Source organism: Panthera leo, chromosome A3 (assembly GCF_018350215.1).
Source record: "Panthera leo isolate Ple1 chromosome A3, P.leo_Ple1_pat1.1, whole genome shotgun sequence".
Classification (NCBI taxonomy): Eukaryota; Metazoa; Chordata; class Mammalia; order Carnivora; family Felidae; genus Panthera; species Panthera leo.
Genome location: NC_056681.1, coordinates 105,174,194 through 105,193,871, shown reverse-complemented (window position 1 = coordinate 105,193,871; position 19,678 = coordinate 105,174,194). Strand labels below are relative to the sequence as shown.

The 19,678-nt window shown below is 43.3% G+C and overlaps 1 protein-coding gene and 1 pseudogene across 14 annotated transcripts in view; one reads left to right on the top strand and one right to left on the bottom strand.

Annotated features, from left to right (window-relative positions):
- Positions 1–5,070: 5,070 nt before the first annotated feature.
- LOC122215101 lies at positions 5,071–5,596 on the top strand (annotated as a pseudogene).
- A 5,042-nt stretch (positions 5,597–10,638) lies between these two features.
- KCNG3 (potassium voltage-gated channel modifier subfamily G member 3) overlaps positions 10,639–19,678 on the bottom strand; it is a 62,570-nt gene continuing 53,530 nt past the window's right edge. For 2 of the 14 annotated variants that reach the window (XM_042933152.1, XM_042933157.1), the window contains exons 3-4: positions 17,711–17,763; positions 10,639–10,860 (exon numbers count right to left, since the gene is read on the bottom strand). In XM_042933152.1, the coding sequence (XP_042789086.1) occupies positions 10,829–10,860; positions 17,711–17,763 (85 nt within the window). In that variant the 3' untranslated portion in view covers positions 10,639–10,828. Of the gene's footprint in view, positions 10,861–12,669; positions 13,226–15,617; positions 17,787–19,678 lie in introns of those variants that run through there. The other 12 variants (XM_042933141.1, XM_042933143.1, XM_042933149.1 and 9 more) reach the window with 11 other exon arrangements.

Sequence of the window (19,678 nt, the reverse complement as noted above, 5' to 3'; positions counted from 1 at the left end):
TCACTTCACCAGCTTTTCTGCTAAGGTCCTCCTACTCTCCCAGGATTTAACCCAGGACACCACGTTGTGGGGTTTTGTTTGTTTGTTTGTCATACTGCATTGTGTATTGTGTGGCATCACGCAGCATTATTTACAATGGCCAAATTATGGAAGCAGCCCAAGTGTCCATGGACAGATGAGCGGGTAAAGACGATGTACACTTTTTAACTCTTACTTTTTATCAGCCACAGGAAAATCCCCTGGTGTTTTGGGGGCCTGTTGTGTCTAATGCTAACTAGTAATTATTGTTCATTGCTTTAGGGTATGTCTTGTTCCAGCCTATGCTTGTTGCATCAGCAAAGTTACTGCTATACAAGGCAGTGAGAGTGACTTAGAGAAATTGACCATTATGGTTTATCTCCCCAAACTCTGTAAAATGCCAAGGGGAAGGCTCTTTGTGTGGGAAAGGTCATGCATGTGTTCCCACAGGGTCTCTCATGTCACTGTTAGGCAGGAATCATAAACAACAGCATCACAATTGGATTTTGCTCTATATTTGGAAAATTTGGCTCCTCATTACAAGGCAAGCTGATGCTATCTTATTTAGTTCATTCTTTTGCTCATCTCCTGTAATCATTAAATTACAGAGCCATATTTCCAAAGCTCTAGGGCGGGGGGCGGGGGGACGGATTAGGAATAAAATCTTTTAAGCTTCTGCAGAAAAGGTTTGGATTCGTTTACGAATGGTGGGTGCAGAGCCTGGGGAATGATCTATTCCCAGCCGACCTAGGTGAATGATTTGCTTCATTTTCCGTGGCTCTGTGATGTTCTCTTTTTAATGCAGAACAAGGATGGCACCTTTAATATTCTGTTCCTGAATGTATCCCTGATGGCTCCATGACCCTATCCCCAGGGGTAACAGTGAATGAAGGAACTAGAAGTCATAAAATATAGGAATGATCAGAAGGGAGAAAATGAAAGCTGAGAAAAGGCTGCTGGGTTGTTTATCAAACTACCCTGAATAAGGCCGTTTTGATCCCGTGGAGCAGCTCTGTGCCTTTCTCAGCACTGTTTGAAAGTCTTTGTTCTTTCCTTAGAGAGACTGTTTCTCTTAGGTGATTCAAAAACTTAACAAATATTTAGTGAGCCATTAGAACAATTCTCAGGCCAGCATTCATAGGTCTTATCTCCCAAGCTCCACATCTATCTGAAACCATGATTGATTTGCTTATATTTTCATTTTCTCTCATTTTCTCTGAGAGTCCAATTTGGACACTTCCAGCAAGTGACGGTGGGGACAACTATTTGTTTCTTCAGGCAGTCTAGCTTCAGCTTAGGATTTCCCCCAGGCCATCGCCACCGGCCCCTATTCAGAGGGGAAGTAATATGGGACCAAGTTTGTGGTTCTCCTGGGGAATCTTCTAGAAGGACTCTACTGGTGAGAGCTGCTATAACTGTCTCCTCCCGGGCAGCTCTGCCAGGATGTGGCTCTGCAGGCCAGATTTGCATTCCAAATGCAGGACCCACGTGCCTCATTATATTGCGTGTCTTAATTAAGAATGCAAGAGAAAAATCGGAGCAGAAATACATCTCTAAGATGGTATTATTGATCCCGTAGCCTCCTCATGGAGTCCCCCAAGGACCACCCTCCTCGACTGTCCTTACTTCTGTGACCAGGAGGCAAGCCCCTGAGAGCTGCCTGAGGACCAAGGGCAAACGGACTCACAGCCCCCACAAATCACAGCTAACCAGCATGAGCTCAATGTCTCAAGCACCTTCTAGCGTGCAAAGGTGTGCTTGAGGTTGGCTTGTTTAAAATCACCTTGGGGACCAAGGACTGGAATTGATGTCCCCAAGTATTGCAAGTTGCAGAGAGCTCAGGCAATAAAAGGAACAGCCAAATTTCTTGCTTATAGCTTCCTTCAGGCTGGACCTCCAGACCTCCTCATTAATCAAAGGAGTTAACATCCAGACACAATTCATTTCTCTTATCTATCTATCTACCTACCTACCTATCTAGAACAGAACATGATCAAGACAGAAGCAGAGGGAGAGAGAGAGAGAGAGAGAGAGAGAGAGAGAGAGAGAGAGAATCTTAAGCAGGCTCCATGCCCAGCTTGGAGCCGGACGTGAGGCTTCATCTGACAGCCCTGGGATCTAGACCTGAGCCAAAATCAAGAGTTGGATGCTTAACTGACTGAGCTACCCAGGCACCCTCATCTCTCTTTTTAACACTTTATGTCTCGTGTCTTTGATTAATTCAATCAATAAAGACGATTTCATGGTGCCAAGCGCTCTTATTAGTATCTTAAAATTTGGCCTCTAATTTTACCGACCAGGGATATAGCAGAATCTAGGGGGATCTCTTTGTTCCTAATGAGCCAAGCATCTGAAATTGGCGAAAGGATTCTTTTCACCAGTTCTATTCAAATGAAGTCAAGATGTGCAAAAGCCCATGCCTGGGAATCCGTCCTGAGGAAATGGTTCAAAATGTTGGAAATGCGTTTGGGGAAAGGGGCCTTGTCTGCCATTTGGTCTTTGTCTGTGCTGCTGCCTACTGCCCGCACCCTGCTCTGCCACGTCACTGGGTCCTTCCCCCCTGCTTCTCAGACCTTTGCCTGCACCACAGCCGCTCACAACCTGTAGCTCTGAAATCCCCTTCATTCCCTTCAGTGTCAGGGGACAGGGGACTCTTGGGGGTCCAGGGGTGGGCGGGAGTGTGCTTACTGCCTGGTATCTTATAAATCATTCACCAGGAATTCTGAAAAGTCACCAATACCGCACGACTGTGGTGGGTGGCAGGTTCTGGGACTGCACTGCACAGCCGTGTTGGTGAGGACTGGGTTTGGCCATGCTGAGGTAACAGACCGGTGCTTACAAGCCCAAACCGCCTAGTTTACTAGCTTTTACTAGCTACGTCACTTCAGGCAAGTTAGGTAACCACGTCGTGCTTCACTGCTCATGTGTCAAACAAGGACAGTAATAGTTCTGACTTCATAAGTTGGTATAAAAATTAGTATATAAGCCAAGCACTTAGAGCAGTACTTGGCATGTGATAGTGACTATAACGATAAAACAGAGAGGGGGAAAACCCCAAAGAATTTTCTTCTGTACGTTAAAAAAAAAAAAAAGGGAAAAAAAAGTCCAGACGTAAATAGTGCAGAACTGGTATGGGAGCTTCATGGTATTATTAGAGCCAGACTCCTCTCTTTCTGTTCCCTCTTCAAGGTTACTTCATAACACAAGATAACTGCTGGAGCTCCAGTCATTGCAGAGTTCTCTCAAAATCCTCCTCCTCAGTGCAATGCTGGGCAATTCAGCTTCCTCTTTGTGCTGCCCTCACCTAGATCTGAATACCCAGGGGTCTTCTACAACCAAAATGCTCATCAAACCAACCAAGCATTTCTCGAAACCAAAGACTGGATAAGCTGGTGGGTAGATCCATGTATTTCTCCTGCCCCCTCCTCTTTTACTCCTCCAAAGCATCAGTAAAGGGATTTGGAAAGGATGCAAACCCGCAAGGGCCAAGAAGAGACAGAAGAGGGGATGGCAACAACAATATTTTGGAAGCCAAAAAGCAGATGGGGAAGTGCCGAATGATTTAGGCATTTCTGAGAAAGTTGAAATATAAGCCAACAGGTAGGAAACAAACACACACACACACACAAAACAAACAGGAGTCCCTTTTACAGCCCACCCCCAAAGGCTCAGGGATTGGCCAACAGGTACCATGGGTAATGACGGTGAAGGCGGAGCCCAAAGCAGGATTGGTGAAAAGGCTGTTTCAGAAACAGTTGGAGGGATACGGGGCTGGCTCAGTTGGTAGAGCATATGACTCTTGATCTCAGGGTCGTGAGTTCCAGCCCCATGTTGGATGTAGAGATTAGTTGGTTTTTTTGTTTTTTTTAATTTTAATGTTTATTTTTTTTTTAATTTTTATTTATTTATTTTTTTAACATTTATTTTTGAGACAGAGAGAGACAGAGCATGAACGGGGGAGGGTCAGAGAGAGGGAGACGCAGAATCTGAAACAGGCTTCAGGCTCTGAGCTGTCAGCACAAAGCCCGATGCGGGGCTCGAACTCACGGACCGTGAGATCATGACCTGAGCCGAAGTCGGCCGCCCAACCAACTGAGCCACCCAGGCGCCCCAATGTTTATTTATTTTTAAGAAGGAAAGAGAGAGACAGAGTGCGAGCAGGGGAAGGGCAGAGAGGGAGAGGGAGACACAGAATCTGAAGCAGGCTCCAGGCTCTGAACTGTCAGCACAGAGCCCGCCGCAGTGCTCGAATCCACAAGCCGTGAGATCACAACCTCAGCTGAAGTCGGACGCTTAACTGAGCCACCCATGTGCCCTAGAGATCACTTAAAAAAAAAAAAAGCATTTAGACCCCCAGATCCCCTCTCCTGGGTGGTGGTCTCCCCCCTACCCCAGCTAGAAACTTGAGGTCTATTATCTGGAGACAAGAGAGGGTCTCGGGTCTGAGAAACATGACCCAAGTTTTCAGTTGGAACACAGGGTAATTGGAGGATGTTTAAGTGTTGAATATTGAAAGCCCAAACTCCTTCTCCCACTGGCTCCCAGGTGTATACTCTCCAAGCAGGAAACTGGCTGGATGCATCTTCTCAGGGAATGAGACTTCCTGACATCAGGGAGGCATCGATAGGACCCAGCCGATAAGGACAAGACCCACAAGGTAAACAATCCACAACTGGCAGAGATTCCAATCAGTCTAGGATCAGCCTCTTGGGAAAGAGATCAAAAAACCCAACAGAAACCACCTGGAATGAACAAAACTTAAAAAAAAAAAAAAAGACAGAAAAACATGGCATAAAGAAACAAGGTCAATGACATCATGAATAAACAATCAGACAAATCGAGGATGTGGGACACATCACAAGACAATTGGCCAAGTCTCTTGGAGTCAGTTTGATGACAAAAAGGGGTATGAGGGGGAACCCACTTTAAATAAAAAAGATATAACAACCAAATGCAGTCTGTGGTATTTGATTGGATCCTGGTTTAAAAAACAAATTGTAAAAGATATTTTTGGAACAACCAAGGAAATTTGAATAAATACTAGGTGTCAGAAACTGGGGACCTTCCTTTTTCCAAGTGGCCGGGAAGATGGCGGACATTCAGACTCAGTGTACTTACCAAAAGCAGCCAACCATCTTTCAAAATAAGACGAGGGTCCTGCTAGGAGAAACTGGCTGGAGAAGTTCCTGCGATACTACAGAAACATCGGTCTGGGCTTCAAGACGCCCAAGGAGGCCACTGAGGGCACTTAATATCGACCAAAAATGCCCCTTTACTGATGTCTCCATCCAAGGGCAGATTCTGTCTGGTGTGATGACCAAAGCAAAGATGCAGAAGACCACTGTCACCTCCACCACATCTGAAAGTATAACCACTTTGAGAAACACCATAAGAACATGTCCGTGCACCTGTCCCCTTTCAGGGATGCCCAGATTGGCGACACTGCCACAGTGGGCAAGTGCTGGCCCTTGATCAAGACTGTGTGCTTCAATGTACTCAAAGTCACAAAGGCCACTGGCACCAAGGAACAATTCCAGTAAGTTCTGAGACTAGAAGTCTGCCCACACCCCCAAAGGAAATAAAGTTATTTTCCCAGTCAAAAGAAAAAAAAAAAAAAAAGAAAAGAGAAAAAGAAAAGAAAAAAAAGAAACTAGGAAATTAGTCTACTTTAAAAAAAGTACTGTTTATTATTGAAAGGTGTGATGAAGTTTATTTTGGAGAATGTCCTTACTTTTTGGATTGCTTCAGATTCTGTGTCTCCCTTTCTCTCTGCCCCTACCCCACTCATATTGTCTCTCTCAAAAATAAAATAAGCATTACAAAAATTAAAAAAAAAAAATAAATAAGCGACGCTTAACTGACTGAGCCACCCAGGCACCCACGGCTTTATTTGTAATGGTATAAAACTGAAAAGGACTTAAATGTCCATTGTTTAGAAAACTGGTTGAATGAGCTAAAATATAGCCACACATTGCCATAAAAAGCAATGAGGAAAAACTCTAATTATTGACATGGAATGGTCTTCAGGATATACTGTTTAATGAAAAAACTATAGTGTGCTACTTTTCACATGGGAAGGAAGGGAAAATACTAATTATATAAGCACTGAAGGGCGCCTGGGTGGCTCACTCAGTCGAGCGTCTGACTTCGGTCAGGTCATGATATCATGGTCTGTGAGTTCAAGCCCAAAATCGGCTCTGTGCTGACAGCTCAGAGCCTAGAGCCTGCTTCGGATTCTGTGTCTTCCTCACTCTCTGCCCCTCCCCTGCTTGTGCTCTGGCTGTCTCTCAAAAATAAACATTAAAAAAAAAAAAAAAGCACTGGAAAGCAAATCATCAACAAATAAAATGGTTAGAAGCAGGCAACAGGGCAGGGGAGGAAAGGGGTCAGCACTCACTTACACACCGATTATATAGTTTCAGCTTTGGAATCATGGTTTCATAACCAAAAAATTTAATGGTAAAGAGAAAAACCCCTAGGTTTACAAAGACTGAAATAATGTGAGAAAGTCTTGTGATATTAGGTATAAATGTAATACTCAACATCTTATGTTCCACATGTTTACAACAGTGTGAAAAAATAGTCCTAGCCTTGGCATGGAATAATGACTACAAGGGCATGGGATACAGAGTTACATGGTTGCTCTCCTTCTCCTTGCTTGTGTTCTCAAAACTCTCATGCATCTGAACTCATTTAATGACGGGAAAAAAAGAGAATCGACTTTTTTTTTTTTCTAGAAAAGTACTTTAGTTATGAGCAAAAAAAAAAAAAAAAGTGAATTAGAAGTAAAGAGAATCGACTTTTAAGAAGCCGCAGCTGGCCGTGCTCTGTACTAGAAGAGCTTGTATTTGTGAGCCCCTACACTCACCCTCACACATATTCATTCCGTCACGTAATTCTCATGACAGCTCCAACCAGCAGATGCGTCTTTAAAATCGAGGCAAGGTAACAACGCTTTGGAGTTGGACTCTGAGACCAGAGCTTCTTGCCACAGCTGCCTCCATCATTTTGGTGGGTGGCCCTCATTTTGTTCAGGCCAGAGGTGAGAAGGTGGCCCCTCCAGGAAAAGCCCTGGGAATCGGGAACTGTTTCCAACACCCAGGACACACCGAAGTCCTACCATGAGTTTTTGAGACACACGACATTATGAACGACTTGGAAAGGTTTCGATAATGATTATGACCTTCCAAATGAAATAAACAAAAATCCTCTAAAGAAGCCAATCCTTTAGAGACCTAAAAAAAAAAAAAAAAAACACAGGAAGAGTCCAAGAAATGTAGCAGCTGCTTCCAAAGGAAACCCCATTACAATTTAAAGCTCTGGGTATCTATGACACATGTAACCTGATTATTAATTCTGAAATGGCCTTGGAAGAACACAATTTACAAAAGTAGGTTTATCCCTTCCTCTCTGCAAGTGAGGGGATCCACAAGATGCCAACGAGCTACAGACAGGCACACAGAGATGGAAGATGGAGGGGGAAAGCTTCCCATGGTGTCCTGGGGGCAGCACAGGGGGCTCATTCTAGGGACTCAGGGCCAACAGGAGTCCTGCTTGCATCAGGATCCCAGAGCTCCCAGGAGAAATGGAAAAAGAATTTCTGACAGATGGCACCGTGAACAACACTGCCCCAAAGAAGAGAGACAACGGCTGCCCGACCTTCTGGGAGCAGGATGGGAAATGCCTCAGCCTCAGCATCTTCAATGTTCATTGCCCTACAAGGTTCAGCTTTCTGACTTGCCTGTTCATATCCTTTGCCCATTTTTAAAAATTCTGGGTTGGCGCTTTCTTTTTGATTTGTAGAAGTTCTCTATTCTAGTTCTCTGTGTCACAGGATGTTAAAAGAGGGCTCTTCCTGCTTCAATTCTAATCTTCACTCAGAGGTACTGATATGTTCTATACCAAAATACCAAAGTGGGCATGCGGCTTGCTCTCCATATGCAGAATTTACAAAGGAAATTTCAGAAAACTAGAGTCCTTAGCCAAGTCAAGAATAATGGGGGCGCCTGGGGGGCTCAGTTGGTTAAGCGTACAACTCTTGATTCCGGCTCAGGTCTTGATCTCACTGTTTTTTGTGTTTTTTTTTTTTAATTTTTTTTTAACGTTTATTTATTTTTGAGACAGAGAGAGACAGAGCATGAATGGGGGAGGGGCAGAGAGAGAGGGAGACACAGAATCCGAAGCAGGCTCCAGGCTCCGAGCCATCAGCCCAGAGCCCGACGCGGAGCTCGAACTCACGGACCGCGAGATCGTGACCTGAGTCGAAGTCGGATGCTTAACCGACTGAGCCACCCAGGCGCCCCTTGATCTCACCGTTTGTGAGTTCGAGGCCCGCATTGGGTTCTGCGCTGAGTGCAGAGCCTGCTTGGGATTCTGTCTCTTTCCTCTCTGTCCCTCACTCTCTGTCTCAAAAATAAATAAACAGTAAAAAATAATAGAAGAGTCAGAGTGTGGAGAGAGAAGAGAAATTTCTGAAGAGATTTCTTCAGAGGCTTTTTGCCCTACAATGAATAGTTGCTGGCCCATCTCGGCAGGAGGCACAGGGTTGCTTCCTACCTTGCCTCAATCCTAGAGAGAATGGACATATCACTGCAACACCACTCATGGAGCTCGCCGTGTGTGTTTCTATAGTTGGGGGTCTCTGTGGATCAGCATCAGACTCTTGTCCAGGAAACCCAGAGAGCAGGCATGAGAACGGATTGCTTAGATGGGAGAGCCAAGAGACTGCCGCTGCTTTGGCTCCCTATTCTGAGTTCATCAAGAAAAAGGATGCAGGAGTGTTTCCATGAATAAAACGAGGGCAGTGTGGAGAGGGCTGGCAATGGTCCTGTCCAATGAGGCTGTGGTCCTGTCCAGTGGGGCTGCTTGAAGAAGCAGAGGGGACCCAGCAGCAAGAAGCTAGAGATGAATCCCGTTCCCAGGGGGCTAGAAGGAGACACAGCAGCCACTCACCACAGAACACATCTGTGAGGGTGGAGGGACCTGCAGGAAAGAGGACCCTAAGAGAATCTCCTAAGAGGGCCATGAAAGTGTCCCCGAGAGAAAAAAAAAAATGCTTTAATCTCTGCCAAACCCATAGCTCAAAGCCATGTTATGAGGGAGCCCTGCTCATTCCTTCCCTTCTACCCCTGGGCCATGGAAAGATAAGAACCAAGGCTAGGGTGTGGGGTCTGGAGACAGCCCAAGACAATGACCTAGCAAAAACACTAACTGCCCCCTTCTTTCTCACTTCAGGCTGCCCACTCAAAGCAGATCTAAGTTGGAGGAAAGAAAAACTTTCTACATTAAATCAAGTTCAAAGTTTTTTGTTTTTTTTTTTTCAAGATTTTATTTTTAAGCAATCTCCACACAGGACGTGTGATCAGCCCTGAGGTCAAGAGTTGCACGCGCCACCAATTGAGCCAGCCAGGTGCCCCAAGTTCAAAGTTTTAAGATCTTGAATGGGTAATATTTATAAACCGAGAATAAGCTTATGCATTAAAGTGACTCTAAGAATGCTATCTAAGAATGAATGGAAAAGTCTCAGGCTTGCCAGAGTTTAAATCTAGGAGTAGGAAAAGATAACGCCATTGAAAAAATGTTTTTATTTTTAAGTTTATTTATTTTTGAGAGAGACAGAGAAAACGAGTGGGGGAGGGGCACAGAGAGAGGGAGAGAGAGAATCCCAAGCAGGCTCCGCCCTATTAGCACGGAGCCCGAAGTGGGGCTCGAACTCACAAACCGTGAAATCATTCCCTGAGCCAAAATCAAGAGTCCATCGCTTAACCCACTGAGCCACCCAGGTGCCCCATTAAAGAGAGGTTGGAGCAATGGGGCATCTGGGTGGCTCAGTGGGTTAAGCGTCCAACCCTTGATTTTGGCTCAGGTCATGATCTCACGGTTCATGAATTCGGCTCTGCACTGACAGCACAGAGCCTGCTTGGAATTCTCTCTCTCCCTCTCTGCCCCTCCCCGGCTCATACACACCCTTTCTCTCTCTCTCTCTTTCAAAATAAATAAATAAATTTTAAAAAATACAAATAAAAAATAGGGGTGCCTGGGTGGCTCAGTCAGTTAAGCGCTCTTGATCTCAGCTCAGATCATGAACTCACGGTTTGTGGGTTCGAGTCCCCCATAGGGCTCCATGCTGACAGCGCATAGCCTGCTTGGGATTTTCTCTCTCTCCCTGTCTCTCTACCCCTCCCCGTGCTCTCTCACTCTCCAAATAAGTAAATAAACATTTAAAAAACTAAAAATTTTTTTAAATTTTGAAACATTAAAAATACTTTTAACAGTTTTCAAGTTTTGTTTTCATGCTCAGATTTTCAATTCATCTGGAAGTTGTTTTTGGTGTTAAAAAAGGATCAAGTAAAAAAAGGGTGCCTGGGTAGCTCAGTTGGTTAAGCATCTGACTCTTGATTTGATTTTAGCTAGCGTCATGATCCCGGGGCCATGGGATGGAGCCCCATGTCGGGCCTTGCACTGCGCGGGGAGCCTGCTTAAGATTGTCTCTCTTAAAAAAAAAAATAAATAAATAAAAAAAAAAAAAAAAAAAAAAGATTGTCTCTCTCCCTCAAGAAAGAAAGAAAGAAAGAAAGAAAGGAGGGAAGGAAGGAAGGAAGGAAGAAAAGAAAGAAAGAAAGAAAGAAAGAAAGAAAGAAAAGAAAGAAAGAAAGAAAGAAAGAAAGAAAGAAAGAAAAAGAGGCAAGTCATTAGCGCTATCAACGAGATGTGAATGAAAATGAAGCGTGCCACTTCCAACTAGAAATCTTAAGATCCTGCATGCTTCGCCATCTTCTCTTTTTTCCTCTGGCACAAGAATAGCAACATCTCAAGATGAAGGCAGCTTCTTCACCCTGGCTCCTGGAATGAAAAGGATACGGCCAGAATCACAGCCAATCTGTGAAAGACATGTAATGTGAGCAAAAAATAAACTTTTCTGCTTGTAAGAAATGAAGATTTAGGGGGTTGCTGGTTAGCACTGCATAGCTTCGTCCAAGGTGACTGATACAAACTTCAAGCTGTCAAGTGTAAATACATTTTAAAAATATTTTTATCACATATTTTATATCGTTTCTAAGTGTTTAGAGTAAATGTGAAAATTACATACCCACTGTGCTTTTCTTTTTTTATCACGGTAAAATATACATAAAATTTGCCATTTTAACCATTTCAAGTGTATAATTCAGTGGCATTAAGTACATTCAAAATGCTCTGAATGGCAACCATCACTGCCATTTCCAGATATTTTCATCATTCCAAACAGAAACTCTATACCCATTCAACAATTTCTCCAGTCCTTCCACCCCAAGCTCCTGGTAATCCTCTATTCTGCTTTTTGTCTCTACAAACTTGTATATTCTAGCTACCTCACATAAGTGGAACCATACATTATTTGTCCTTTTGTGTCTGGCTTATTAACTTAGTATAATGTTTTCAACGTTTATCCATGTAGGAGCATGTATCAGAAACTCATTCGTTTCTAAGGCTGAGTATTGTTCCTTTGTGTGTGTGCATGTGTGTGTGCGTGTGTGTGTGCATGTGTGTGTGCATGTATGCATGTGTGTACCCCCAACATCTCGTCTGTCCATTCATCTGTTAATGGACATGAGTTATTTCTACCTTTCTGGCTACTGTTACTATGCATTCTTAATTTAATAGTAGTTAAATACATACATGCTATTATAGAAAAAGGTCTAACATATTACACAAGAAACACTACCAGTGGGTGTCAATTTATTTATTTTTAAAAAAATTTTCAATGTCTATTTATTTTAGAGAGCGAGAAAGAGACAGAGCACAAGCGGGGGAGGGGCAGAGAGAGGGAGACACAGAATCCAAAGCAGGCTGTCAGCACAGAGACTGATGCGGGGCTTGAACTCATGAACTGTGAGCCGAAGTTGGATGCTCAACTGACTGAGCCACCCAAGCACTCCTGTTGGGTTCAATTTAGAATGGAGAAAACTTTTAGTCTTCATTCTATATATTCTTATATTATTTAAATTTGTTTTAATTTTTATGCAACTTAAACTAATAAAGAGTTTTAAAAATAAATGTTTCCTTTTGATGAGAAGCAGGACAAACAAGAGACATAATGAGTCACTGAAAATATGGTTTGGTTTTGTTTTTATTAACTTTTTTTAACACTTATTTATTTTTTGAGAGACAGAGACAGAGCATGAGCTGGGGAGGGGACAGAGAGAGAGGGGGAGTCACAGATTCCGAAGCAGGCTCCGGGCTCTGAGCTGTCAGCACAGAGCCCGATGCGGGGCTCGAACTCATGGACCACAAGATCACGACCTGAGCCCAAATTGGATGCCCAACCAACTGAGCCACCCAGGTGCCCCTGTTTTGTTTTGTTTTTAAATAAACTCTATACTCAACGTGGGGCTTGAACTTACAAACCTGAGATCGAGTCATGTGCTCTACCAACTGAGCCAGTCAGGTTTCCCTGCAAATGTGTTTTTAAAAATTATTTGTAAAAGGGGTGCCTGGGTGGATCGGTCGGTTGAGTGGCCAGCCCCTGATTTCGGCTCAGGTCATAATCTCATGGGTTCGTGGGTTTGAGCCCCGTATCAGTCTCTATGTTCACATCTCGGAGCCTGCTTCAGATCCTCTGTCTCCCTCTCTCTGTCCCTCCCTCTCTCTCTCTCTCTCTCTCTCTCTCTCTCTCTCAAAAATAAACATTAAAAAAATAGATAATCCTTTAAAAAATTATTAGTCAAAGCTCAGGGTGCCTCCACTAGTGGGCCAGCAACAGAACTTCCATAAATGAAGAACATTAATTAAAAATTAAAACTACCCTGCAGGAAGCTGTAAATGACTAAATGACACTCTTCCACAGGATACTGTCACTTTTTTTCTCCTTTAATTCTCCTATTCTTCTGTATCAGATTTTATGGGCCATAATGATTAATGATTATTCGTAATAACAGTCCCTTTTGGACAAAGCTGAAGCTCATTACAGTATCATATTCCCTGAGCCTAAATGTGATTAAGAATACACTTCATTTCAGCTACATCATTTGCAGTAAGAACGCTACCTTGTGTAACTGCTCCTGGTTTTTAACTGAAAAAGCTACTGGGATTCCAGCTGTTCACACTGTGGAACACTGTTCCTGGCAGGCCCCAGGGAGCTCTCCTCCGCATCTCCCAGGTGCTTGAGAGTGATGTTCCAACGCTGCTTCTTAACATCCTTGGAAGAGGTTACACTCCAGCAAATGGCAACCTGGAATCAAAGATCTGCCAGGCGGCCGGACGGCCTGGAGTGACGCTCAGCTACGTCCACCTTGTATGCTACGTGACCTGAACTTTCTGCTCTCGATTTCACGTTCTGGGCCAGTGGGACACAGCTGCCACGGTAGAAGCAGCTACTCACAGCGAGCCACAGTGGTGCTCGGGGCCAAATCCCGACCGGGCTTCCAGGCCAGCACCACACACACGAACCCAGGCTGCTGGTCAGTTTTGACCACAGATTCCCTCTCTTCCACGGGGCAGTCTGTCCAGGGTGAAGATTCAGCCATCGAAGAGCTAGGTTTAATTTCAGCTGAAATTTAACTAGAGCTCCCAGTGGCTGAGTCCAATGATCGCTTCCCAGTCTTGCGCTCTCCTGACTACTGGGAGGCACTCGACATTGCAGGGCCCCTCACCCTCCCCTCCTCCTCTGGCCTCGTTTGCTAGTCTCCTGGAGGTGAATGCAGGTTGCCTCCTCTATTCCCTCAATACTCCCTTTCAGAGGAATTTCTTTCTTAGCCTATTCCAGACTAGCTTCTATTTTCATCTATGTGCCAAGGATTCCCAAATCCCGACCGCTTGGATGACTCTAGATTAGACCTCTCCCCAGGGCTTCAGGCAGAGTCACTAGCATTTGGATGCTGCCCAGCCTCCTCAGATTTAACGTCCAAAATGGAGTTAACTCCCACTCTCTCCCTGTCTCTTTTCTCTGCTACTGGATCCTCTCTTATCTCACTTCTTCCTATCTGGGTGATGAGTTGGTCCCACTCCACCCTTGACTTAGCTCAAAGAGTGACCCTCCTTGGTGCGCCTGGGAGGCTCAGTCCGTTAAGTATCTGACTCTTGATTTCCACCCAGGTCATGATCTCACAGTCGTGGGATCAAGCCCCAGGTGGGCCCCTGGGCTGGGTGTGGAGCCGGCTTAAGATTCTCTCTCCTTCTGCCTTTGCCCTTCCCCCACTTGTGCTCACTTGCACCTGTGCGCGCGCGCTCTCTCTCTCTCTCTCTCTCAAAACAAAACACAACAACAACAACAACAACAAAAACAATCTTGAAAAAGAGTGATCCTCCCTAAGGACAAACCTTGCCATGCTATTCTCCTGGTTTATGTCCTTCGGTGGCTCCCTCCCTGCAGGGTCAAGCCCATCTCCTTGGCTGGCACATGTGGCCTTGCCTAATCTGGCCTCTGCCCACCCACTAGCACCCCACCCCCCAACACTCTTCTCTGTGCACTTGCCGACCAAGTGCAGTTGCCAGAATAAGTCACGTTCTCCTGCTGCATGCTGAACCCTGCACATGTTGCAAATCCTTAAGAGCCTGTCTCCCTGAACTGAATTTCAGAATCACTTCCTCCAGGAAGCCTTCCTTGACTCCTGAGCTGAATGAGGTGACTGTCTTCCGGGATCCACAGCAGTCATTTCATAAACTTTGCCCCTAATGCCCTTTCATGTTTTCTTACTGGTCTCTTTATCCACTGGGAGTTCATCAAGAATAGGAAGCGTGTCTTCCACACGCATGCGTAGGGCCCACCACAGACAGAAATGAGGCAATAAAAGGTATACATAAAGCCAGGTGAGGACAGTAACTTGTAACACTGATGGGGAAGTATGTAGTTATTTTTTTCTCTCTTCTGGTTTCCTATGTTTTCTAGTGTGTGTATTATACTACTCTCACACATTTTTAAAAAATTTTTGTTTTAACGTTTTATTTATTTTTGAGACAGAGAGAGACAAAGCATGAGCAGGGGAGGGTCAGAGAGGGAGGGAGACACAGAATCCGAAGCAGGCTCCAGGCTCTGAGCTGTCAGCACAGAGCCCGACGTGCGGCTCGAACTCACGAACCGCGAGATCATGACCTGAGCCGAAGTCGGACGCTTAACCAACTGAGCCACCCAGGTGCCCCACTACGTTCACACATTTTTGAAAATCAGTTAATTTTTAAGATGTGTCCAATCTCTCCGACATAGCTCCAATAAAAAGAATTCACTGCCTAAGGAGTCAAGTTCCTTTCTCCTCAGATGCCTCTGGCTCCTTAAGACCCCTGCCTCAAGCACCACAAATTCTTCAGAACTGAGCAGCGTAGAAACACTTATTTCAACATTTTCAGCACACAGAAGGACCACCCACACACACACAAATTCCTTGGCCTTGAAAAGGTTACATTGCTCTACTAGCTGAGTGCCAAAACTCATTTTTGGCCAAATATCCGTCAGAACCTTGCTGTATTCGCAGCCGAACACAAGCAGAGAGGTACGTTCACAGAACCTACCTAAGAGTTACACGGGATGGAGATGATGGAGCTTCTGAGGGATATCTCTCTTGCCTTGTCAACTCAAGACACTAAGGAGGTGGGGGGCGGGGGGGGGGGTCTTCCAAAAATCCCCCCCCCCGCCTTTTCTTAACCAAAACATTAATTATCTTCTCAGCCACCAAAAATTTCAACCATGCACACTGGCTGGTAATTCTTTTAAATATGTGAAAAATAATCCAACCATACAATGTTCAGTCTGACATTTGCTATTGTTTTTCCCTAAAAGAAAACAAAAACCTGATTAGTTCCAAAAATAAAACATAAAGAAAAACTCAGTTGAGAAGCAAACCCCGTGGCTTAGAAGCCATCATTCTGATTAACAGCACATAAGTGTTACCTGACGAATGGATTCCTATCTTAAATGCAATTATCACAAATTCCTTGTGGTCCCCACTGTTTTTGTAGCTTTATGCCCAGCTCCTGAAACAATAACTTTAATAGCAATAAACGAAAACCCCACCTCAGCGCTTGGGCCGACTAGACTGTTTTCCCACCTCAGTCAGCAGGGACCCTGGGGGGAACGTGTTGAGCCTGAACTCGACAGCTATCCAGGAAGGTACCTACTTCTCTGTCCTCAGCAGTCCCTGCATCTACTCCTGGAGGGGTGCTTTCCACAATTAAGCCCATTTCCAAGGCCTGCTGAGACAATCAGGACAAGCAGAGCCTCTGCTCTCAGGAAATGCCTGCCTGAGCCATCGCTGGCCTCTGCTGAGGACTCTGCCACGCTGTTGGCCGCCTCAGAGCAAGGGGCTTCTGGCGGTGGGGCTGACGCACCATCAAATCAAGGGGCTGCTGGAGTACAAGAGTGTCTAATCTAAACTCCCTTTCTCCAGGCAGTCAGGGGAGTGGGGGGTGGGTGTGTGGGAAGGGATCATGCAGAAGAGAGAGACATGAGGGATAAAGGGGGCGGAGGGTCGTGCAGCCTTTTCACTAAGAAAACTGAAAGGGTCTGGCAGGCATTTGTGTCACTGAGAAGATACTACAAACAAGCGTAGCGTCTAGAAGGTACAAACTCCAAAATTTCTGATTCAGCTCCACACATACTACGTGCCTATGGGCACCTGTCATCACAGCCTGGGAACTTACCTCACGTAGATGATTCGTGTTCTCAGCACGGAGACGAGGAGTTGTTAAAAGGGAGAAAAAGAAAATGTGAAAGCAGGTCAGAGAAAGATCAAAGGATTGATTCAAAGCCACGTGACCGTCAGAGACACTGTCACAGCCAGGAGACATCTTTTGTGCTTCAACCACCATTAGTTTATTGCAAAGTGAAGTTTTGGTTCGGAACAAAAGGGAAACAGTCCACCAAGAATGAATTACACTAGTTACTGAAGTCAACTCGACAGACAGTGACATGTACTTAGCAGCGGTGGGTGGTTCTCAAAGTCAAAATTTATTAACTATTTCAATGTTCAGGCTGTACAGATTATTTTCAGATGTACATACAACATAATGATATCGTAACAAAGCTAATTTTTTTTTTTATAAAATACTTCCTTAAGGATTAAAGATGCTAAAAAGCTTCAACCATTAATTAATTAAATATTTGATGCACATTTCAGGTACTCTTAAAGATCTAACATAAATACATAAGTTGCACAGCCGAGTAAGAAAAGCTATGACCCATATGGTTGCACATTTTACTAATCCCATATTAAAGTAGAAAACAACAAAATTGTGCCACATAAATTGAGCTGATTTTATCAATCGTTTTATTAGAGAGAAACTATGTCCATTTAAACCATCATTCCTAAAAGAGCTACCAAATAATAAAATGATTACCTGAAATCCAAAACTATATATAATACAGTCTTTACTATCCGAATTACCTTCCCTCTTGTTTGATACAGTACATCTGATTCCTCCATGATTTATGCAATGGCCAATAATAATGACAATTAGCACTAGTTATGAATATACAGTGGAAGTAATAGAACTGGCCATACAAACATTTGAATCACTATTCCCATTGAGAATAAGGTCAATAAGAAATAATGGTTAAAACCAATACATATTTAATCTATTCAACCACTTGCTATCTTTAGCAGTGAATGCTACCCCCCCCCCACACACACATTAATTTTTCCCATAAAAATCTTGACATGTCAAAATGCTTTTTAATCTAGGTTTAGATTGCTAACAATGAAACGATGTTCATCTTCTTTCTTACCTCCATGGACTTTATCAGGCCTGCAGTCACCAGGTGCACAGAAAGATGAGTAACTGGAAAGACAATTCGACCACAGCTGTTTGCAAAACAGAAGTGCTCTATTTTAAGGCAAGTATCTTTATCACACACATACACAGCAATTTATCCACTGGTGAACTTTATCATATGACAGTACAAAATTCAACAAAAAACTGAGGTATAACTTTACTTAATTAACATAAATACAAATGTCAGAAAGTGTAAAGGCATTCTCAATGTACTTAACATATTTTACCCATAACGAAATACGGAACTCTTTTCAAAGTTCTTGTATGTCCAGAAATACCCAAGATTCTGAATTCTAGAAAAAATACTAGAAATTAAATACTCTAAAATCTTTGCAATAAGGCTCTCCACATAAGGCTACCTTTGATATAAGGCTACTTCAACTTGGTTTCTGAAAATAGCAAAAATGTGCACCAAAATTTAAGCTATTCTGAACTAAAGAGAGGACTTGGTCTCATGTGGGATGGTGAGATGATGAGCTTATTGAGCAAAATTAAACTTAAGCAAAAAGCAAATTTTAAAATACATCCAAGAAAAACTTTTCCTATCATTTTTTAACATAAGACTGAACTACTGTGATATAAAAATGGTTGAATGTATAAGGTACTATTTAGTGCAAAACAGACATATATATACCTTTACTTAAGTAATTTAAATAGAATAGCATTTATAACTCGGTATGTATAATATATTTAAAAAATCTACATTCTGTGACCTTTACAAAAGTAGATATATTCTTTACTTTCAAGTTAGAAATGGCATAACAGTTTTACCTTTGGATATTTCCAGTCAATGGCTGTATACAGTGAAAGATAATATAAATCTAAGTCATAAGCCATTCAGTACACTAACATGTAAGCCATTAGTTTGGGGCCCAAAAGTGAAAAGTGAGGGATACTACGTAAAGTGGAAAAAAATGTACCCTAGATTTCTGCTTGTCCAAAAACGTATAGTCTCCATGTATTTTTAGTTATTGAATAGTCTGATGCAATGACATTCAGTGAGGAAATCTGTACTAACAGTACTCACATTAAAAATGTTTTCCGTGAAATGAAAGTAGATAGTATTCATTGTGTCTAAATACAAAGGTAAACTAATGACAGCGTAAATTATTTTAAGTTTGATCATTACTGCACCTGTTTCCTTTGCCAAACTCCCAGTGATATTAAGAGAAAAAAAAATTCTAATTATTTTCACCTATTAATTTAATCAGGTACTCTAGAAAAATACTGTTCTAAGGGGGAAGTTCAACAGGAAATGCTTCTTAAATTTCCAAATTAGATCAAAATAAGGGAAACAAAGAGGGACTCAAAAAATTAGACTATGTAAATGAATAGATAATAGTAACAAAAAAGCTGAATGATATCCCAGTTTTGGAGGGGGCTCCTGGCTGGCTCAGCCAGAAGAGCATGTGACTCTTGATCTTGGGGTCATGGGTTCAAGCCCCATAATGGGTGTACAGAATTATGTACATAAATTTTTAAAGCTTTATTGGCATATGAACAAAAAGAGTTTCAGACTGTGGATGGATGAACAGAAGTTTCCATTAGGACAGACATACACAGAGTAACCGGAGGATCCACAACCTAAATCCCACTTCCACAGTGGTATCAGGCAGCAGCTGGTTGTGGGGGTCTCCGGCTGATTCCTAGAGGGACAGGCACAAAGCACCCTCAAGTTCTCATTGGCACCAAACTCAGATTTCTCCTTTGTAAAAATGTCCTGACATTGGTTAATAGTAGGGGGCAAAGGAAAGCAGCTCCAAGTGTAAAGGTTAAGTGTTCCTTCATTTGAAGGCATCTAGAAATCTGCTTATTTAGTAATTAACCACACATGCCACTGACTTCAAACACTCGGGACTTCTAGAGACAGCCACAAATCAGCCACAGCTTCTGCCCACAGAATGACTTACTCTTGTAACCG